Below are 23747 nucleotides of genomic sequence, written 5' to 3' on the forward strand. Positions count from 1 at the left end.
GTCGAGATGGCAAAAGTGACTGATTTACTTGTCAGGATTTTCTTTGAAAAAACTTTAGAGATACCTATTAAAGGAGCGCATCGAAAAAGTGCTGTTCCAGGCCGTGCATACTAGGAAAAGAGGGAGAGCAAGATCATTGTGCGCTTCAACAGTCTAATAGATCGAGACGAAGTTCTGGCCGCTGGGATGCAATTAAAACGTGGAAGTGGGTATAGTGTCGTGCCAGATGTGCCGCCGTCTGTTGAACACTACGCTTGAAGTTCAATCTTTTAAATGAAAGACGTACACTGCCTTTATCAAAACAGAGGAAAGACCATCTAGTTTACATTAAAGGGTATCCGTTCGTTATGCTGAAAAAGAAGGGATCATCATAGACTTCTAGCAGACTTTCATGTATAACTAACTTTACTGAATTAACGTGACAAAAAATGTATCAAACAAAACTCATTAGAAATTTATAGTAACATTTTGTTTATTATTGTTGTATGATATAATTACACTTTTTTTTTTGCCTTGAGTATTTTAAAACTGTCTCTGAATTGCTTTCTTTTTTGTATGTTCCGGTTACTCCGCACATGACTAATTTGCATATTAGATAGCTCAGGTAAGCATGCGCAAATTTCACAGGATGTTTTGACTTAAGCTTTTCAGATAAAAACACGGATAACAATTCTAAATCACTTTAAGCTAAAGACCCACGGAATATGTGTCTTTTGGGAGTATTTAGGTAAAAGGTATTCCAAATATGCACCCTTTCTGAACTCGTCTAGAAGTCAATAGTTTTTATAAGTTTTGAACGCGGTCACTGGCGGTCAATCTTGAAGCACACATGTCATGAGATAGTTCTTTATTACTTTTCCTTTTTGATGGCTTAAGAGCTCCACATGTAAGTAACATGTCACTAAAGAGTCTTTAGTAACTTTATTATCTTTAAAGTAACATATCAATCTAAGAGATAATTCATAATCAACTAAAACCAGAACAATCTGCTTTCAACAAAAAAGGGGGGACCTCTGTCAACAATGATGAACAGTTAAACATCCGATCCTCTAAATGAAACATTACAAAGTCTCGACTGGGAAACAGATTTAGAGATGTTTACACCATACATATGGATAAAAAACCTTAACCCTTAATGACATGAAGCTAGAGAAAAAAAAAATATAAGAACTAGATTTTGTTTACACAAATGGCTGGGGGGAAAGAAAACTCACTGTATTTTAGTTAATTAAAATGTATTGCCATGAATCGAGAGAAATTTGGTGGTTTTTGTTTGAACGGTAGGAAAAAAGAATTTTTATGTCACTTTCATTTCTCTCTGCTTAATAATTTGTACTTTATTTGTTTATATTGCTCTGAATATGTTTATTGACTGTGTAATTTTAGTACATATATCTTTCACAACTCTAAGTGATACGGAATATGGGTAGTTTGAAAATTGGATGCATAAATTGTAGAGGCCTGTCTTCTGATAAAATAAAACTAGAGGCTCTAAAGAACCTGTGTCGCTCAACTTGGTCTATATGCATATTCAACAAAGGACACTCTCCAACATTGTAGACGAGAATAGAATTAATGACAAAAATCTTAGTTTTTTTTTATCTTATATTGCCGATCATTGAAGTCTGTTAAGTTTCTCTCTATCTTATTTAGCTTTTGCTCCAAATACAAAAGAGAGGGTAAAAAAAATTTCCTAATTTAAGGGCAACAACTTCTATAAAGAGTAACAGTTTACTTATTATATCGGCAAAATTTGACTTGTTAGTAGGCCTTGTCTTGCTTTTCATTTTTGATTATTTAAGTTTCTATCTATCTATTATAATTTTTTTATATAGGGCAAAACGGAAAGAAAATGGTAAAAATCGTCATTAAAGGGCAATAACTCCAATAAGGAGTCGTCGGACAATTTCTGCCATTTGTCTTAATTGTAGATCTTGTCTTGCTGATTATTTTTGTTTATTTAAGTTTCTTTCTATCTATTATAAGTTTTAAGATATAAGACAAAAACGCAAAAAAAAAATTGTACAAATCGTCACCAAAGGGCAATAACTCTAATAAGGAGTCAACTGACGATTTTAACCATAAAACTTATTTGTAGAACTTGTCCTTCTGATCATTTTTGCAATTTAAAGTTTCTCTCTATCTATTATAGTTTTCAAGATAATGGGCAAAAATGAAAAAAAGTGGTAAAATTTTTCATTAAAGGGCAATAACTCCTACAGGAAATCGTCTGACAGTTTTGACGTATATGGACAATTGGTAGAGCTCAACATTTTGAACAATTTTACACTTTCAGATTTCCTCTATTTATAACTGTTATCAGAATAATAGACAAAACTTGCATTTTACCCCATATGTTCTATTTTTAGCCACGTAGTTCATCTTTGTTGGCAAGCGGGGTCGTCGGACACATTTTTCAATCTAAATACCCTATCATGATTGTGGCCAAGTTTGATTCTATTTGGCCCAGTAGTTTCAGAGTAGAAGATTTTTGTAAAAGATTACAAAAATTAACGAAAAATTGTTAAAAGTTGACTATAAAGGGCAATAACTCCTAAAGGGGTCAATTAACAATTTTGGTCATCTTGACTTATTTGTAGATCTTACTTTAATGAACTTTATTGCTGTTTACAGTTTATCTCTATCTATAATAATATTCAAGATAATAACCAAAAACTGCGAAATGTTCTTCAAATTACCAATTCAGGGGCAGCAACCCAACAATGGGTTGTCTGATATGTCTGAAAATTTCAGAGCAGATATATTTTGACCTGATGAACAATTTTATCCCGTCAGATTTGCTCTAAATGCTTTGGTTTCAGAGATATAAGTCAAAATCTACATTTTACCCATATGTTCTATTTTTAGCCATGGCGGCCATGTTGGTTGGTGGGTCGGATCATCGGACACTTTTTTCTAAACTAGAAACCCCAATGATGATTGTGGAGAAGTTTGGTTAACTTTGTGCCAGTAGTTTCAGAGAAGAAGATTTTTGTAAAAGTTAACGACGGACGACGGACGACGGACGACGGACGCCAAGTGATGAGAAAAGCTCACTTGGACCTTTTGGGCCAAGTGAGCTAAAAAGTAGAGATATATTGAGCAAATGTAGAGAAAACTATGATATGGTTTTCTTGGTAGATACTCATAGTAAGAAAGAACTTGAGAAGTATTGGCAAGCAGAATGGGGATATAAAATAATATTTGGGTCTGATACCACGAGCAGTAGGGGTGTGGCTATCTTGTTTAGACCATTTTTTCTTTTGAAAATTTTTGGGCAGAAAGTGGATGAAGATGGGAGTTATGCAATTCTAGATATAAAAATTTTCAATCAGAGAATGACAATAGCAGTAGTATATGGACCCAATGAGGACAAACCAGATTTTTATGAAAAATTCCAACGAGATATTGAAAATTTTGGTAACACTTCAGTAATAGTGGGGTGATTGGAATTAACCACGAAATTATGATATGGATACTTTACATTATTTGCATAAAAATAATCCAGAAGCTCAAAAAAAGGTTTATGTAATGATGGCAGAAATAGATTTGGTTGATGTTTATAGGGAATTACACCTAGAGGAAAACAGGTTTGCCTGGAGAGGACCTAACAAAAAGCAAGCAAGACTGGACTATTTTCTTGTCTCATCTGATTTTCAACCACCTATCACCTCATGTGATATTGGTGTTGCATATAGGTCTGATCAATCACCTGTATATCTGTCCATTCAATTTAATACAAACGAAAAAGGCCAAGGGACGTAGAAATTTAACAATGCTTTGTTATACGACAAAGAATGTATTGCTAATATTAAAACTTGTATTGTTGATTGTATTGAACAATTCAAAATAGTTGATTCTGAAAACATGGCAGAAATAGAATTTTCCATTTCAGATCAACTGTTTTGGGAAACATTAAAAATGATGATACGAGGTAAAACAATATCTTATTCATCTCTAAAAAAAAGAACGAAGTAGGAAAGAAAGAGAAGTAGAACTGCAGTTGAACAAATTGAACAGTAATGAAAACATTGATGAAAAAAGAGAAGACATTACTCGTATTGAACTTCAGTTAAGGTCTTTAAGAGAATCAAAAATAAAGGGGCAATAATGAGAGCAAAAGCAAAATGGCAAATTGAGAGAGAGAAACGTACAAAATATTTTTGCAATCTAGAGAAAAGAAATTATATAGAAAAAGTAATACAAAAATTAACTTTAGATAGTGGGGAAACTATCACTGATCAAGCAAAAATTCGCGCAGAACAAAAGTTATATTATGCGAATCTTTATACATCCAAGAAAACATTTATAAATAATATACACAGGACTAATTTCTTTTCTTTTTCTTTATCAAAATTCTCTCTGATGAACGAAATATTGATTAAGAGGGGGAATTAAAAAGCTCAGAAATTTATAATGCATTGAAAAATAAGAAAAATGGAAAATCTCCTGGTTTGGATGGTTTTACCAATGAGTTTTATGAGAAAAAATTTGCATAACATTATTTCTTTCCTGCTGCGTTCTTTTAAAGAAGCATTTAAAGAAGGTAAATTATCAATTTCACAAACACAAGGAGTTATCACCTGTCTACCTAAAGATGGAAAACTAAAACATTTTCTACAAAATTCGCGACCTATTTCACTACTTAATGTAGACTATAAAATAGTATCAACATGTATTGCAAATAGAATTAAAAAAGTCCTTGATCACCTGATTAGTGAAACTCAAACTGGTTTTATGAAAGGCAGATATATTGGTGAGTGTACACGTCTTATATATGACCTACTACAAAAAGTAGATGAGGAAGATATTCATGGCTTGCTTGTCTTGTTAGATTTTGAAAAAGCTTTCGATTCTCATGAGTGGAACTTTATATGCAAAACTTTGACATTTCTAGGTTTTGTTGACACAATAGTGAAATGTTTCACAACCCTATACTATAACTCAAAAAGTTGTAATCAAAATAATGGTTATCTATCTGATCATTTTTTAATAGAGAGGGGGTACGGCAAGGGGATCCGTTGTCTCCCAGCCTTTGGAACTCCTTAGTGCATCAATAAAATATGACAACAACATTAATGGTATAAATATAAAGAATTCTGAATTTTTACTCAGCCAGTACTTTGATCCTGGACGATAGTGAAGAATCTCTAAATAGTGCTTTGAATAAGATAGACTTGTTTTACTCCTGCTCTGGTTTGAAGGCTAACTTTGAAAAAACCCAAGTTATATGGATTGGGGCAAAAAGGGGCTGTGGTGAGGAGCTAAACACAGATAAAAAAAAAATATGGAACCGTTCAGGAAATTTCAAATTCCTAGGCATTCAATATTGTTTGTCAAAAGTTGATATATGTGTTGACAATTTTTAAGAAAAAAATCGAAAAGTAAAAAATCTCTTAAGTGATTGGTCATTTAGAAATATTATTATATATGGAAAAATTGTAGTTGTGAAAACTCTTGCCCTTCCAATTCTAATTCAATATTTTACTGTTTAACCAGGTCCATCCCCTGATATATTAAGGGAGATACAAGCTGTGCTATACAGATTTGTGTGGGATGGTAAAGGAGGACAAAATTAAAAGAAATATAGTTATCTTAAATTATGAGGATGGCGGTGTAAAAATGCCACATATAGAATCCTTTATAAAATCACTTAAACTGTCCTGGGTAAAATTTTTTAGACCCTTCAAATTGTTCTACATGGAAGGTGTTATTGGCAGATAATCTTGAAATGAATGGTGGAGAAAATATTTGGTATATTTCAAAATCAGCACTCAACAAAATTAAAAATGATTTTAACCCTTTTTGGCAAAATGTAATTTCATCATGGGCCTCACTGTGTGAACCTCTGTCCACAGACCCAAGTGACATATTGTCTCAACTTTTTTTTTAATGATAATATTAAGATTGGAGGAAGAACAGCTTTTTATAATAGTTGGATAAAGAAAAATATTTTTTCATAAATGAAAATGGAGAATTTTACAATTTTGAGAAATTTATTAGAAACTACAATATAGAAACAACTTTCCTAGAGTTCATTCTGACTAATTTATGCACTTCCACAGGAATGGAAAAGTGTTATTCATTCACAAGTCGTTTTCAAAATAAATACAGTCTGTCACAAAATTTTAACCGCCATAAAAACAATAGATAAAGTATCAACACATTTCTATAAAATTTTTCTATATAAAATAAAGGAAACCTCATCTCGTATACAAGAGAGATTGAAAACAAAACTGGGAATCGATATCGTGGCCGAATAATGGAGTTTCTTTTTTAGTCTTCCTTTACTTATAACCGAAGATCCCACATTAAGGGCATTTCAATATAGATTACTCCATAGAATTCTAGAAAAAAATACTTTACTTATGAAATGTAAATATAGTGAAACAGAATTGTGCACTTTTTGTATAGAAACAAAAGAAACATATATACATATCTGTTTGAATGTAGATATGTTCGAACGTTCTGGCTAATTTTTTTTCCAAAAGTTGGAAGAGGTATGTAAAATAAGTTTTCACCCAACTTTATCAAGTATAATCTTGGGTGTTAAATATCATGTATTTAAAGATATCCTTAATACATGTATTCTGATATTGAAGAGATATGTTCACTTATGTCGAGTTAAATTTACAGTTCCATCTGTTACTGAAGCAATTGAATGGCTTAGATATTATTATAGGATTGACATGGTCTCTATGAGTTTGTGCTCAACCAATAAAGCAATAAATATTAAAGAAAAATGGTCAAATATTGATAATATTATTAACGGAAATAGAGCTTAAAAGAAGATGTATTCTTTACTGTATTATTGACTTAGTATTCTATTATAACAATTATGGTTAACCATATATTTATGAGTTATTGCAAAAGTGATTTTTTGTACATCTTTATTTGTAGATGAGACTTGAGAATGATATGAAAATAAAAATATATATTACTAAAAAAACAATTGAAGTTTACAGTTTTATGTGATGTGATGTAAGTTAGGAGAGGGTCGAGCGCTCACATATTATACCCCGTTACGTTCTTTATATGTCTATCCAAAGCTAGTAACAAACCTATACTCAAGTAGTTGGCTATTCTTGGGATAGAAAATCCTTAGTAATTCGAAGTTTTGTAAACAGTTAAGTTATATTTCTGACCATATCAATGATAATCCATGTCAACATATAAATTTTACAAAGACTATCACATATCTGTCATCACCACTTCATTATCCAAATGACAAAACACTTCAAGGTATAATTAAGAAAAGGCAACCTCTGACATGAGACAGGTAGAGGATTAATTGGCGAGGTAAAACGCTGTTTCTGTAAAATATCACCCCCCTACCCTTTTTATTCCGAATCGTCGTAATAACAAAGGGAGTTTCTAAAACGTAGAATACATATCGGCTTCTCATCAAATCAAATCTGACAAGTCAGGCAGATAAACAGGTGGTCAAAACATGATTTGGTCAAACATTTTATAACAGTTTATTACAAGAACAGGATTTACTGTGTAATAGAAAAGAAAATGGAAACGGGGATGTGTAAAAGAGACAACAACCCGACCACAGAGCAAACTTCAGCTGGCCCCTTAACAATAATGTATCCTCGTTCAGCGAACAAGACGTCACACTTAACTCAGAAACATATTAACGATTAAAAATTAAAAAAAAACAAAACACACACACACACACAAGACTAACAAAGGCTAGAGGTTCCTGAATTGGGACAGGCGCAAAAATGCGGCGGGGTTTTAATATTGTTCCACGTTTATTACAATGTGGTGTTTTGCGCACATATTTTGTAAAAGTTCGGGAATTGTCCTTCAAAGTTTTACTTATGGCTTCATTGACTTGTTGACAAAGTTGTAGATCACTATTTACTTTTGCATTTTCAATATCAATTTACATTATCAATTTGATTTGCATCGATACCTTGTAGTTGTATCAAATAAACTCATCATAGATACCAGGATTAAATTTTGTGACTGTTACGCAGTATGACTGAATATCAAAAGGTTGAGTTTTGGTGATTGCCAGCATTCTTTGACACGGTTGTGTTACTGTGGATTCAATTATTTTCGTTGGTAACTAATTTTCGTGGATTTAGGAAAAATTGTATTTTCGTGGATATTAGATTTCGTGGTTGATGAATCCACAGTATTTAATTTTGATTGATCGGGACATTTTGTTGTTTACTATATCTGTATAACAGAGGTAGGTGATTTTCACTGAAATGATTTTCATTTTACGTTCCGTTATGTATCTTTTTGTTATTTCACTGATCCCGTTTAACAATAGAAATGTTTGAGATATCGCAGCCTAGACGTGTGCCTGTCCGAAGACAGGAATCTCGCTAGTAACTATATTGTAACCTTTAGCTTTATTCATTTCTGTATTGTTTAGTGTTTTACCGCTTCTTCAAATTTCTACAAGAAGAAATAATAGGGATAACCATTCTGCCGAAACTTTAATAGATAGAAAAAAATTGTAAATAGCAAAAATATTCAACAAATTTACATCTGCATATGAGGTTATTGGCTAAATCTACAAATGTAGAAGTAAATTTTGACAAATGTTTAGAAGCCTTTTGTTTCTTGTCATTCTCACATGACGCATATATGCAAAGTACATGAAAAATAAACTCATCATAGATACTAGGTATACAATTGTGTACACTAGACTCTCGTTTCGTCTACAAAAGACTCATCCGTGACAAAAAGTATAACTATTAAATACACAAATATTAATTTTAAACTAAACAAAACATGATTATCCCCAGTCACCAAGCAGTCCAAAATATCTGGAAACCAATACCAAATAGAATAACTAATAATCTTCCTGTATAAAGAAAGAAATATGTGACATTAATATTGTTAACATGAATTAAGTGAATGACTTTCGTAGTGAGTACCTTTCTGTGATAATATTTTTCTAAAAACTCTTACGATTATCAATGGTTGATGTGTTTCACATCATAATTTACATTACTGAAGTACATTCATGTTTATTAAACTATCCTTTGCTTGTGTTTTATACATAAATGTTAAACAGTTTACAAACTGGTTTTTGGTGTGGTTCGTGTTGCTCTGTCTTCTGTCTTTTGTTTTTTTTTTGCAATGGTGTTGTCAGTTTATTTTCGACTTATAAATTTGAATGCCCCTTTGGTATCTTTCGCCTCTCTTTGTCATGCAAGCCTGCAAGTATTATGGAATTATTTTGTTTGGGTAATTCTCACACTAACATAGTTTTCAGTGCTATAATCATTTGGTATTTAACTCTGTCTGTTCTGCTGTTAGACACGTGTATGGGTGTGTGTGTCATAACTTCAATTTTTTTTAAATATTTCTAAAGAACTGCTGTTTGTTTGGGATTTAGTTAACAAATGAAGATATTTAACTTCATTTGTAGCATGATTCATGTGATTTCGTTAGAGAATAAGTACCTTCACTGTTGAAAAAGGATCCATTCACCTGCAAACAATTGTAACTACCTTTTCTAAAACCTAATCCAGGTTGGAACTCGCACTGAAATAAAGTTGTAATTTGTCATTGAATACGACTTTACAATATACAAGTATGATGTATATATATTTAAGATAAAAGAACAAAAAGACAGCGTTTTTTTTAATCAATAAGAAAGGGATTAGAATAAAAAGTTGTTGCACAAAATTCAAACCAGAATTAAATTACAAAATTTCCATTCTCCCTATAATATTGACACAGGTCGTTCCTTCGTATTGTGAAATTAAAGCACAATTGCATATTTTTCCTTTTAAAAGGACGAAAAAAGCACAAAGGTACCAAGGGAACAAAACTTAAGTTAAAGAAAGACTAACCACACCACGATAAAAGAACAAGACGAAGAAAACTACCAACAGCACTCTACAAAAACCTAACAGAACAAAACGAAAGAACGAGCATTCCGAATATACCAAAATTCGTGAATTATCTCAGATGATACGGTATCTGTTCAAACATTTTATGTAATAAGTCTGTGTGTAAAATTACATGACATTTTCGTTTGTTCTGATATAAGGATCTGACCTGCACACAAAAAGAATTTTGGGCATTTCAATAGTCAGTAGATGAGGCGAATAAAATATAAAATCAATGTCTTGTTTCAATTTACCTTTGTATTGGGAAGACATTTGTGAGTGCCTCTAAATACATTTAGGAATATATCAGCAGATTCATCATCGTCATCAATGTCACATTGATTGATATCAGACTCATTTAAGTTCATATCTATGAATGCAATACCTCTATAAAAAAATAAGAAAAAATAAATAGTTCTCTGTTTCAGGACATGCATAGTTAAATAAAGGTGATAATACACGAATGTGTTATGGTGCGATTGAAATAGAATATGAAACATGTAGCCTCAAACTTATATGACACATGCAATTTTGAAAGAAACTGTTCCTCCTTTATTGCTACCCGAATATGATTTAACACTGGACTTTACTTTATATAAGCATACGACGTAGGACATTAGTGGAGAAGGAACTGCTAACCCTTCCAGAGCACATAACTTCATGTGTTGGGTTTGGTTAGATTCGTTACATTTTATTTTAGGTTTGTTTGTAAACTGTTTTATAAACTGTTACAGACAATTGTTTTGTTTCTGATGGTGATGGTTTTTCTGTCTTTCTCCCCACTTATATATTTTGTTAATTTTCGCATTTTAATCCGTTTTTCTGTTAGGTGGTTCGAGCGTACTATACTGTTAAAAAAAAAAAAGAAACGCATAGCTCGGATGAATTTTTCAAAATGCAAAATATATATTTTACAAGGTAAAATGAAACGGTATATTGCATCTTCGGCTTTTTACAGGTAAGTTTTAAACTTTAAATGCCCGTTCGTTTGAATTGGCTCTCTGCCTAGTGCATATGAATTTTTTCGCCGCGAAATTTTGCTAACGTTTTTCACGAGAATTTTGTGGTCAACTCACTGTTACACTTTTGCGCATATAATGACTAAGTTTGAAGATTTTTTTCATCACAACGTTAAAACGCTGCCATGCCAAGATTGGACCCTGCTATTAGAAAAATCGTCATCGGCCATCAACAGACCGGAGTGTCCCACAGTGAAGTAGCAAGAACTGAAAATGTTAACCAGAGCACTATTTCGCGACTTTGGAACAAATACCAGCAGACTGGCTGTACTAAGGACCGCCCGAGGAGTGGACGACCTCGCCTAACCACTCCTGGACAAGATCGCTACATCCGGGTATTTGACCGACAGAGGGAGTTATTCCAGCAGAACAATGCTAGACCCTACACAGTGCGTTTAACAATGGACTATCTTGAGCAGAATAACATCAATGTGCCACATTGGCCTTCCAAATGACCGGACTCGAATCATATTGAGCATCTATGGGACCGACTGGATAAACATGTGCGCCATCATCAAACCCCGCCTCAGACCCTTGATAAGCTCCGACAAATTGCGAGCAATTCCACGCAACAACATTAGAACATTAATAGCATCCATGCCGAGGAGATGCGTAGCAGTCTTAGCAGCGAGAGGTGGTCATACACGGTACTAACTTTAATGGCACCGGAAGTAACACTAATTGTGATAACTTGACTTTTGTTCATCAATCTCGAAGGAATTGGCTGTCCTCTTCTCAATCAAACACGTTTTGAGTGAATATCTTTATTAGTAATTGTAAAATTTCCATTCAAAATACACGAATTAAAATTCTTAAAAATCCATTATGCGTTTCTTTTTTTGCAGAGTATAGTTTAATTCTAACTCACTAGGAAATCGTTATCTAACAGTGACCGATAATAATTGCTTACATCAACATAATTTAGACTAATGGTCTCATTGGCAATCATTCCGCATCTCCTTATTTTTAGATATTGTTTTAAAAAGTATTCAAGTTGTTCCTTGTATCATAAACACCATGTTGAAATGTCAATCGTCTGAATTTACCTAACTAAGGAAAATGTCGATTAGAACTAATAGTACATTGTACGTTTGAATTGTTTCTCTTCAATTTATTCACAACTTTTACAGACTCGGTAAAGCTTGGCATATCATATATTCGTCAGTCTATTGTTGAAGTTTATATAGTGCCCTCCAAAATATCTTTTGGTTATTTTTGTCGTTCGGTTTCCGTCTCATGGATTTGTTCCCAGCATATCCGTTTTAATCATATTAAGTTTTTGAAAAGAAAAATGAAAAAATATTGAAAATGTGTATGGAAAATTGAAATAAAAAACCATAAACAAGACTTACTTGAAAACGGGATTTCCAGTGGCATCTTGTCCAAATATAGGCACAGAAAATGTAACTAACCAAATGTTATTAAACCCACAATCAAAATAAGGTTTACTCCAGTATCCATCTTCTTTTTGTGCAAAATACAACACAACATTCTCATCTTTCATGTCCGTACTACCGTTCCTATTTCATAAAGATTATGAATAAGAAAATGATACGGGTCAATTAGTCAACAATGAAATAATTATAGATTCCGGTATTATAATAGTTGCCTGTATTTAAAATAGCTTTGTCAATGTGAAATGTCAAAAAGACACAAAACAATGAATTCAGGGAATGTGGTATTGAGGGTAGAATTTTACAGAGATTTAGAGGCGATGCGGAGCTTGCAATATTGTAAAGAAAATTGTTTCATTGTTAAAAACCGAAGGTTTACATCTTAACGTCTTTTGTTTTATGTTTGTGTCGTTTGGTTACTTGATCATTGACGTATAACCCGCATTTTCCTTTATTCGTTATGACGTCAGTTGTACAGAAGATAAAATTTACACAATAATGCGAACTTTCAATATATGATGAAAATTCTAATGATTCTGAAAAATAATGTTTTCGTTTGCAGATTAATGCAAATGATTGAAAAAGTTCGCAAATTTTACAAAGTAATACTAAAATGTCGAAATTACGAAAAAGTTTGCAAATAATCCAAATGCTAAGAAAATCATCAACACAATTGTTTGGCGCAAATACACTTCTGTTTAAAAGTTATTTACTGACCTCTGGTGTATTTCCGTTAGAATTGACGATGCATTATCCCACTTTCTTGACTTTAGTTTGTAATACCACTCTGAATCAACTGATGTGTAAACATAAGAAAGAGATAAATCGTATAGACGAATGACTCCATGTTTATAATAAGCATAAGGTGCAAACTCTTTGTATCTTGAAAATACACCTGGCTCAAACGCAAGACCAGAACTGAACACTTTTGGTGATCCCGTGATAACGACATTTCTTGCAAAATTAAAGAATGTTAAATCTGGAATAGACTCCAATGTTCCTTTGTTCTGGTAAATTCTTGTCGACATGTAATTAGCATTATAAATAGCTAAGTTTGTATATCCATTCCACAGTGTGAAATCTAGAGTTAAGTCAAGATTAGCCGCAGAGCACATGTCTGTACGAGTATTTCCAATTATATTGAGAGCAGTGATTGCTTCTAACTTACCATCTTTTGCAAATGAGTTGATTTCTTGCATCAGAAGGAAACTTGTGAAGATAACAATTGAGAATCTACATTTTGGATTCATCATCATATAGACTTTCTAAAAAAAGGTTATATAAGTTATTTGTAAAACAAACTGTTTGGTTTTTTTCAATACACAATTTTCTTAAAACAACAAAGACAAGACGGAATTTTTGTTACAATAAAGGGATGGAATGTGGGACGCAATATAAACATTTTTCACATGCTTACACAATACTGAAATAAAGAAGTACTTGTTGGTATTAAAAAGCGTTTAAAAAGATCTGTGTTGAACTACAATCTTATGAACACTTTACGGGTAGAACAAACCATAACGAACGTGCAATCAACAAAATTAATATGAAAGTGAAAGACCAGTCACGTCAGTGAAAATGTTACAGAACTAAAAAGGTCAATGTAAAAGTAACAGGACAAAAAGGGTCAATGTAAAAGTAACAGAACAAAAAGAGTTAATGTAAAAGTAACAGATCAAGAAAGGTCAATGTAAAAGTAACATGACAAAAAGGGTCAATGTAAAAGTAACAGAAAAAAAAAAGTGAATGTAAAAGTAAGAGAACAAAAAAGGTCAATGTAAAAGTAAGAGAACAAAAAGGGTCAATTTAAAAGTAACAGAACAAAAAGAGTTAATGTAAAACTAACATATAAAAAAGGTCAATGTAAAAGTAACAGAACAAACAGGTCAATGTTGAAGTAAAAGAACCGTCAGATCAGTGTAAAATGAAAAGAAAGGCAGTCAAGAAAGGGTAAAAGTAACAAAACAGTCAGGTCATTAAAAAAAAAAACCAGAACATTCAAGTCAGGTCAATGTAAAAGTAACATGACAAAAAAGGTCAATGTAAAAGTAACATGACAAAAAGGGTCAATGTAAAAGCAACAGAAAAAAAAGTCAACGTAAAAGTAACAGAACAAAAAAGGTCAATGTAAAAGTAAGAGAACAAAAAGGGTCAAATTTAAAATAGCAGAACAAAAAGAGTTAATGTAAAAGTAACATATAAAAAAAGGTCAATGTAAAAGTAACATGACAAAAAGGTCAACGTAAAAGTAATAGAACAAAAAATGTTAATTTTAAAAGTAACAGAACAAAAAAAGTCAATCTAAAAGTAACAAACAAAAGAGTCAACGTAAAAGTAACAGAACAAAAAAGGTCAATGTAAAAGTAACATGACAAACAAAGTCAATGTTAAAGTAACAGAACAAAAAAGGTCAATGTATAAAGTAACAGAACAAAAAAGGTCAATGTAAAGGGTAACAGAACAAAAAAGGTCGATGTAAAGGTAATATGACAAACAAAGTCAACTTTAAAGTAACAGAACCAAAAAAGATCAATGTAAAAAGTTACAGAACAAAAAAGGTCAATGTAAAAGGTAACAGAACAAAAAAGGTCAATGTAAAGGTAACATGACAAACAAAGTCAATATTAAAGTAACAGAACAAAAAAGGTCAAGGTAAAAGCAACAACAAAAGTCTATGTAAAATTAACAGAGCAAACAAGTCAATGTTGAAGTAACAGAACAAACAGGTCAATGTTGAAGTAAAAGAACCGTCAGATCAGTGTAAAATAAAAAAAAAGGCAGTCAAGAAAGTGTTAAAGTAACAAAACAGTCAGATCATAAAAAAACCCCAGAACATTCAAGTCACTGTTAAAGTTACAGAGCAGTCAACGCAGTGTACAAGGAAAAACACAGTCAAGCCAATGTATGAGTTACAGAACAGTCAAGCCAATTTTAAAATAATAGAACGGTCAAGTCAGTGTTACAGTTACAGAACTGAAGTCAGTGTAACAGTAACAGAACAGTAAAGGCCGTGTTACAGTAACAAAACTGAAATCGGTGTAACAGTAACAGAACAGTCAAGTCAGTGTAACAGTAACAGCACAGTCAAGCCAGTGTAACTAATAGAACTGAAGTCATTGTAACAGTAACAGAACAGTCAAGTCAGCGTAACAGTAACAGCACAGTCAAGCCAGTGTAACTAACAGAACTGAAGTCAGTGTAACAGTAACAAAACAGTCAAGTCAGTGTAACAGTAACAGAATTAAAGTAAGTGTAACACTAACAGAACAGTCAAGTCAGTGTTACAGTAACAGAACTGAAGTCAGTGTAACAGTAACAGAACAGTCAAGACAGTGTAACAGAAACAGAATTGAAGTCAGTGTAACAGTAACAAAACAGTCAAGTCAGTGTAACAGTAACAGAATTAAAGTCAGTGTAACAGTAACATAATGGTTAAGGAAGTGTAAAAGTAACATAACAGTCAAGACAGTGTAATAGTAACAGAACAAACAGGTCAATGTTGAAGTAAAAGAACCGTCAGATCAGTGTAAAATGAAAGGAAAGGCAGTCAAGAAAGGGTTAAAGTAACAAAAGAGTCAAATCATTAAATAAAAAACCAGAACAGTCAAGTCAGTGTTAAAGTTACAGAGCAGTCAACGCAGTATACAAGGAAAAACACAGTCAAGCCTATGTATGAGTAACAGAACAGTACAGCCAATTTTAAAGTAACAGAACGGTCAAGTCAGTGTTACAGTAACAGAACTGAAGTCAGTGTAACAGTAACAGAACAGAAAAGGCAGTGTAACAGTAACAGAACAGTCAAGTCAATGTAACAGTAACAGAACAGTCAAGTCAGTGTAACAGTAACAAAACTGAAGTCGGTGTAACAGTAACAGAACAGTCAAGTCAGTGTAACAGTAACAGAACAGTCAATACAGTGTAACAGTAACAGAATTAAAGTCAGTGTAACAGTAACATAATAGTCAAGTAAGTGTTAAAGTAACAGAACAGTCAAGACAGTGTAATAGTAACAAAACAGTCAGGTAATTTAAAAAAAAAACCAGAACAGTCAAGTCAGTGTTAAAGTTACAGAGCAGTCAGCGCAGTGTACAAGGAAAAACACAGTCAAGCCAATGTATGAGTACAGAACAGTTTTAAAGTTTTAAAGTAACAGAACGGTCAAGTCAGTGTTACAGTAACAGAACTAAAGTCAGTGTAACAGTAACAGAACAGTAAAGTCAGTATCACTGTAGTAGTACAGTCAAGTCAGTGTATTAGTAACAAAACAGTCAGGTCAGTGTAACAGTAAAAGAACAGTCCAGTCAGTGTTACAGTAACATAACAGTTAAGTCTGTGTAACAGTAACAGAACTGAAGTCAGTGTAACAGTAACATACCAGTCAAGTCAGTGTAACAGTAAAATAACTGAAGTAAGTGTTACAGTAACAGAATTGAAGTCAGTGTTGTAGTAACAGAACTGAAGTCAGTGTAACAGTAAGAGAACTGACGTCAGTGTAACAGTAACAGAACAGTCAAGTCAGTGTAACAGTACCATATCAATCAAGTCAGTGTAAAACACTTGTTTAACAAAATCAAAATAACCAAATAACAGTAAAATGTAAAAATTATATCCCACATAAACAGTACGCGATCTTAGTCCAAACAAAGTAATAAAATCTAATCATTATTCTACCCCTATTTTAGAATTATATATGTTGCTATAGGTATTTTGCTTTATTTAGTTATAACTGATAAAATTGAGGATTGATTGTGTATTCTCCTGACACAAAATCGTCATGACAATAATAGAATGATTGTTGTTTTACTTACAGACAACCAACCATATTGACCTTGCTGACATTGACAATTAATAATAATCCTTTTCGCCACCTTTATATATTAACCTTTCTTTTTATATTAACCTTACTATAATCCAATCTCTACTCAACATTTCTATAGCATTAATCCCCGACCTTAACTCTTATCTATATTTTCCGTAATCCTATTATATTTAGCTTCTACATAACACACATTGTGTTCCTATTCCTTACCTGTAGCTTCAGCCGAATACACTGACAGAACTATATCCCACATACATTTCTAAACATTCATTGTTCACAATATTGATATCTGCCCTTTACTAAAAGAATAATTTTTCTGTCATAAACGATAAGGCAACCATTATATAAACATTAGCGAATAATTACCATGTTGAATGACATTTAGGTGTATACACAAATACACTTTGTCAACACAACCCGGCAAAAAGTGTTTTGACTCGTAAATGTATAATTTTTAGTACGCTGATGGACCACAAAAAGACAGCTTCAAAGAGACAAACAAATTTACCAGAAGTCTTCTGTTTTGCTTTATTCTTACTCCTAGATAAACGTGTAATAAATAAAATCATGTCTTGCCATATTGCAAATTTTAAAGTTCAATATGAACTGACTGTAATGACTAAAACAGATCATAAATGAACTTGATTTTCTGACTACAAGATCATAAATCTTCATTATCAAGAATCTTTACCAAAGAGGGACGAAAGATACCAGAGGGGCAGTCAAACTCATAGATCGAAAACAAACTGACAACGTCATGGCCAAAAATAAAAAGACAAACAGACAAATAATAGTACAGATGACACAACATAGAAAACTAAAGACTAGGCAACACGAACCCTACCAAAAACTGGGGGTGATCTCAGGTGCTCCGGAAGGGTAAGCAGATCCTGCTCCACATGTGGCACCCGTCGAGTTGCTTATGTTATTACAAATCCGGTAAATAGTATAATTCGGTAAGTCACATACCAAAGTCTCCCATACCCATCTACCTTCCTATCTCAGTTTACCCCGATTGGATTGTTTTATAGCTTATGCATTGTATGAAAACAAATTGATTAACGATGAAATAAAACCAAAAAAACATTTTAAGGCAATTACATTTCATAAACATGGAGCGAAATCACAGAGCAGTCCTCTGTATAAGATTTGCCCGAAGCCGAAGCCCCCAACACCTTAACTTCATCAAATTTCTTCACCAGTTTCCACTACAAAGCACACCGCAAAAAAGACTTACTCTGAAAAGAATTCACTTACTTATTATGTGTGTCTGTATGCTTAATCCTATAGTTATGCAGGGCTCGTATTGATTAATCCAATTCTATAGTTTTGCAGGGCTCGTATTGCTTAATCCCATAGTTATGCAGCGCTCGTATTGCTTATTCCCATAGTTATGCAGGGCTCGTATTGCATAATCCCATAGTTATGCAGGGCTCGTATTGCTTAATCCCATAGTTACATGTATGCAGGGCTCCTTTTGCTTAATGTTTAGTTTTCTTTATAGTGTTTTAGGAACTGTGGTTTGTCTTTTATTCTTATATCTCATTGATCATGATGATGTCTGCTTGGAGAGCGACTTGTTTTTTAAACCTTCATTTTGGATCCTCTCAGTTGTTTACATACACAGAAAAACAAAAAAACCAAAACTCACAAGTACATAAAAGCTTATAAATAGCATATTAGTTTATTAAACAAATCATGCAAATTAGGACACATTATAATCATAATTAAAATTTTCAAAATTGATCACAGATAGAAATGAGTTGATAAAACAACGAATAACAGAAATCTTGATATATTATAATTATATAAAAAGTGTAACTATTAATCAAACAAAATTATCACAGCAATTAATATGATAAACATGAATTATAGTTATATCATTCGTTTACTGAAATATATCAGTGATCTTCCAGCTGTTCGTTTTGTAATTTGGACATTGATTTCTTTACAAAATTATAGAATCTTCCGTTCCAATTCTAAATTCTGTTCCCCTTTTGGGTTCGTACTTCCTGAAATAAAGGTCAAATTAAACAAGTTTCTGGACAATTTTATATTGTTTCAAATTTAAGCCGGGATTATGTTGTCTTTAAGAGTTATAATAATGAGTTCTACTTTTGAATACAATTAATCATTATATCCTTACGTTTACTCTCAATTAAAAGATTTAGTTGCTCGGATAATCGTTGATAGCCTTTTTTGACAATTTGTTAGTTTCAAAGCAAACCATACAGATGTACATTATGTGATACGTTGGTTGCCCATCCGTTCGTTCGGCAATCTTTGATGTATTACTGGCTAAAACCTAAATATCATTTTATTTAGAAATCCTAAATACGTTTTTGTAATGTTCTGGTATCAATGGGTAAATGGACTTGCTTAATCATTTTATTTATATCATTGAATTTATTCTTAAGGATAATGCTTCAATTACTTCCTTTATAATTAATCAAAAATTTAGATTAATAAATTTAAATAAAATCTATCACCGATATGAGATCAACACCAATGATTTGTTATATCAACCACAGTGGGTGCCACTATGGGAGTAGGAACTGTTTTCCTTCCGAAACATTTAAGTTCAGCCCCAAATATTTTGATTGGGTTCATAGGCTGGTTCTCTCCCTTGCAACATACGGGTATCTGAGACACCCTTGTTGTCAGAGCCAAACAGATAAAGGACAGGGAACCAGTCTAATTAGGTTTGTAATATTCTATCTCTAATGTTCTGTGTAGTGTTTTGATAAATGTTGTCTTAATAGTCACGGTGTCGTCTGTTTCCTTTTTCTCATGTTTTTGAATCCCCCTTTGGTATCTTCCCCCTCTTAAAGTACCATGATTCCAAAATAAACACAAAGAATAATATATAATTAAACTTATAGAAAAAAAGTGCAAAAGGTTAATTTGCTTGTCCTTAAATTTTGAATTCTGTCCTACCCGTAGCAAGTGCCTCTGTTCTAATGATACATGTGATACTCACTCGGGCAAAGTTGATTTTATACGATTTTAGTTTTCATATAAAGGTTAGTTTTGTCTTTGGTAATTTGTATATAAGTGCAATGCTACCAGAGAATCACTCAAAAAGTGTTGGTAACAAATTTCCATGTACGCAGAATAATCGGTGCTTTATTATAAAGAAGACTTACGTGTGTGTGTACTTACGTCAACTTAACAATATTTTTATATTCGAACTTTTTTTGAGTGGCTTTTATTTTTTCCTCTTTTTGCTGCTTCTTTTCGTCTTCTGGTAGGTCGGGCATTTTGTAATATATTACTTCCTCTAATCCAGACTGAATTATTATCTTGGCGCATTCGTTGCAAGGAAAAAGCGTCACATACATACGACATCCTCTAACATCTGCCTGTATTTTATTTACTACAGCATTTAATTCAGCGTGACATACTACAAAAGCATTGCAAGAAGTAATCACATGTATAGAGTTGAAAACCTTATATATTTATCATTGAAATCATTTAAGTACAAAAAGTAAAACATATGACTATTATTTTTAACAACATCCAACGTTTTAAACATAAGTATCTAATAAAGTCTGGTTGCCTAACGTTATAGAGAAAAAAAGATATTTACTAATGTAGGTTTAATGAAAAGTGTGCATTATTGCTTATTTCTGTCAAAAAGTAGAACTAATTTTACAATTGGATTTCTCAAAGTTCTAATTTTTTCCTATAAGACAACTGACTTTAGGAAGACGGTATATACATTTGTATAAGTGTATATTTCTTAGTTGGTTCGATATACGAGTGTTTTGTAGTGACGTCTCGGATTTCAATGGACGTAATATTGTAACTAAAAAACTTTTACTGCATGAACATAGATGTCATAAATAAGTCACAACTCTACTTAATTGAATCACTATTGTTGATAATTATTGTGGAAGTCAACGTGCATGAACATAATAAAGAGTAGTATTTTGCATCCAGCTTTTAACGGTAACATTGTTTATAAAGTTAACATAATTAGGAAATGTCCTATAAATTCGTCTTCCTAACTTTATACATGTACATTTTATATATATTATTCGATAACTGCGATTCGTATTTCATTTGGGTAGATATCAATGCTAGTACTAGTATTATTTCTCTTGTTTCTTTGGTTTAGTTTGTTTTCGGCACCAAAGAAAGATCATATCTTTTTGTACTGTTTATGACGTTGCTGCGTAAAATATTCTATGAAGTACAATGAAGTACAGCAATTGACATTAAGTGTGAACGATATGATTTCTTCTCGGCCGTTTAAGCCATCAGAGCTTGCATTCGGTTACTGCGAGCATACAGTATAGTTTGTTATTCCTTTTGATTTTTAGTTCCCTATTATAATCTAGTTTAAGGTAGATGGGGTGTCTAAATTATAATCCATAGAATATTTTAATAATTTGCCAAAATGTAGTTTATATCAAGCTTTTTAAAAAAAAATGATAAAAAGAATGGGTCACGGGGCTTATTTTCACGCTACAGGTTGTTCAAAATTAACAGATTTTGTATAGATTATGCATCGAAAACCCAATTTTCTGCCATAAAACGAAAACTACACCATAGAATTTTGAGATAAAATATGAGAAGATAGCTTTAATAGTATGCTTTCAGATAAGAAAAAGAAAAAATGGGGTCACCGGACCCGTTTTCTTGCTACATAATAAAATAGGTAAATTCCTAACACATTCTATTGTAAAAGTACCTTCATCTGAATTATCTGCCCTTACATTTGAGTTGCCTCCCCTTATGTGGCAAAGTTGGAAAAAATTGAATCAAACAAAAGTTTTCTGTTTTTTGTAAAATACAACCATAAATATGATAAAACATGTCATTTTCTATATTGAAATGAAAATTCTTACACATGAATTACCTACTACTCTCAAAATTTGCACATTCTATTAAAGATCTAGACCGATTGTTTTCAGGTATTCAAAATCCAAGATGGAGGAAGACACCCTATCTACCTTAAGCGTTAAATGCTATTCCTGGTCTGACTTCTTTGTGTGTTCTTTTATGTACGTTTTGATAATCTACTGATCGACATTAAGACTTGGGGAGTTCAAATTGAAATAACAAAAACACTACATTTGTGTGTGCCTGTTCAACGTCAGCAACCTTTTAGTTTGATCTTGTATGTCATATCTTGAAATATATATATATATAAAAGGTTATGTTGTATGATTGCCAATGAGACAACTCTCCATTAGAGACCAAATGACGTAGATGTAAGCAATTATTTAGCTCCCCTCACTGCCTTAACAAAACAATGTATAAACCCATACCATATGCCAAAAAAGGACATGACAAATGTAAAAAAAATCACGAGAAAACAAACGACCCTATTCATGTACAAAACAATAAACGAAAAAACAAAAATGATATACAGCAACATACGACATCCACTGAATAACAGGCGTCTGACTTTGCACAAACACACACAGAATGTGGCAGGCTTAACATGTTTGCAGGAGCCTTACCTTCTCCCTCACCTGGGGCAGTAGTGTAACAGCATTATATAAGAACAAAACCAAAACCAATTAGTTGTGATGTAAAGCACAATTATTATAACAACTAACAAAAACACAAAAGACTCAAATTACTGATCTGAGAATACTCAAATTTTCAGACTGCTCCAAATGTTCCGAAAAATTACAGAGAGATGTATAGCAATGCATATAATGTGCATTCACTTTTATGTTGTGGTTTGTGTTCTATTGTTTGTCTTTTGATCTTTTTCATTTTTAGACATGGCATTGTTAGTTTATTTTTGACTTATGAGTTTGAAATTCCCTCTGGTATCTTTAGCCTCGAGCTCTTTTTTAAGATTTTTTGAAGTGGCCGCCGCTTAGTGGCAATTTGGGAGGGTGGCATCCGTTATTGTTTGCAATAGCAATTCTGGTTTGTTAATTATTTTTTAGGATTCATCAAATTGACTTACCATACAAGTGTTTATTGTCCTCAGCAGTTTGACCTTTTCCCCAGGGAAAGTCTTCATCCTTGCAATAGTTTGGCATACCATTATATCCCATCCCAACAATCCTATTGTCGTTATTGACAATACATGCTCCAACCTGAAATTATATCTTTGTTTATTGTTTTCGAGCTCTTTAATTTGAAATGGTTGTATGTATGCTTACTTAACCAATAAAACGATTGTTTTGGTGATGTTGGGGATTTTTTTTTCGTTAACTTCTAAGCAAATTTTAGAAACATATAAGAACGAGCAAATGTTAATTTAATATGTATATTAATCATACTATGTACCAGAAAAACAAGCTGAGCCGGATATGTAGCGTGATAGTATACTAGCTACGTTAACACTCGAAAGAGAAATATCACCCTACAAAGACATGTTATTTTGACGTCGAGCTGATCGGTCATTGATCTTCCTTTTAAATGCATAGAGTAAATTTAAAAAAGCACCAAATACCAATTTTTAAGTTTTGCTTAAACTCGATATGGTTTCGAACCCAAGACCTCTCGCATACGAAGCACGATACCACGAAAACCACCGAGGCGATACGGAAATTGAACTGAAATGGATATAGTTTTTTAGACAAATCTTGAAAAGAGTGTAATTAAGAAGTTATTGAGTTTTTATGGTCTATTTGCTAAATTTGAAAACAATTTTGTTACTTTTTACATTAAATGCTTT

At 32.6% G+C, this 23747-nt stretch overlaps 2 protein-coding genes across 3 annotated transcripts in view; both read right to left on the reverse strand.

Moving 5' to 3' along the window:
* Window positions 1–8440: 8440 nt before the first annotated feature.
* On the reverse strand, window positions 8441–17404 carry LOC127714292 (probable G-protein coupled receptor 158). The gene is made up of 6 exons (XM_052220351.1): window positions 17309–17404; window positions 12997–13544; window positions 12238–12405; window positions 10121–10253; window positions 9435–9516; window positions 8441–8830 (listed from the first exon to the last, which is right to left on the reverse strand). Exons 2-6 carry the CDS (start codon window positions 13533–13535, stop codon window positions 8772–8774), a joined length of 981 nt encoding a protein of 326 aa, XP_052076311.1. The 5' UTR covers window positions 13536–13544; window positions 17309–17404; the 3' UTR covers window positions 8441–8771.
* Window positions 17405–18763: 1359 nt separating this feature from the next.
* The window catches only part of LOC127716548 (deoxycytidylate deaminase-like), a 29816-nt gene continuing 24832 nt past the window's right edge, over window positions 18764–23747 (reverse strand). For both annotated transcript variants that reach the window (XM_052222774.1, XM_052222773.1), the window contains exons 4-6: window positions 23031–23163; window positions 20261–20501; window positions 18764–19110 (exon numbers count right to left, since the gene is read on the reverse strand). In XM_052222774.1, the coding sequence (XP_052078734.1) occupies window positions 19047–19110; window positions 20261–20501; window positions 23031–23163 (438 nt within the window). In that variant the 3' untranslated portion in view covers window positions 18764–19046. The remainder of the gene's footprint in view (window positions 19111–20260; window positions 20502–23030; window positions 23164–23747) is intronic.

This window comes from Mytilus californianus, unplaced genomic scaffold (assembly GCF_021869535.1).
Source record: "Mytilus californianus isolate M0D057914Y unplaced genomic scaffold, xbMytCali1.0.p SCAF_9, whole genome shotgun sequence".
NCBI classification, from domain to species: domain Eukaryota; kingdom Metazoa; phylum Mollusca; class Bivalvia; order Mytilida; family Mytilidae; genus Mytilus; species Mytilus californianus.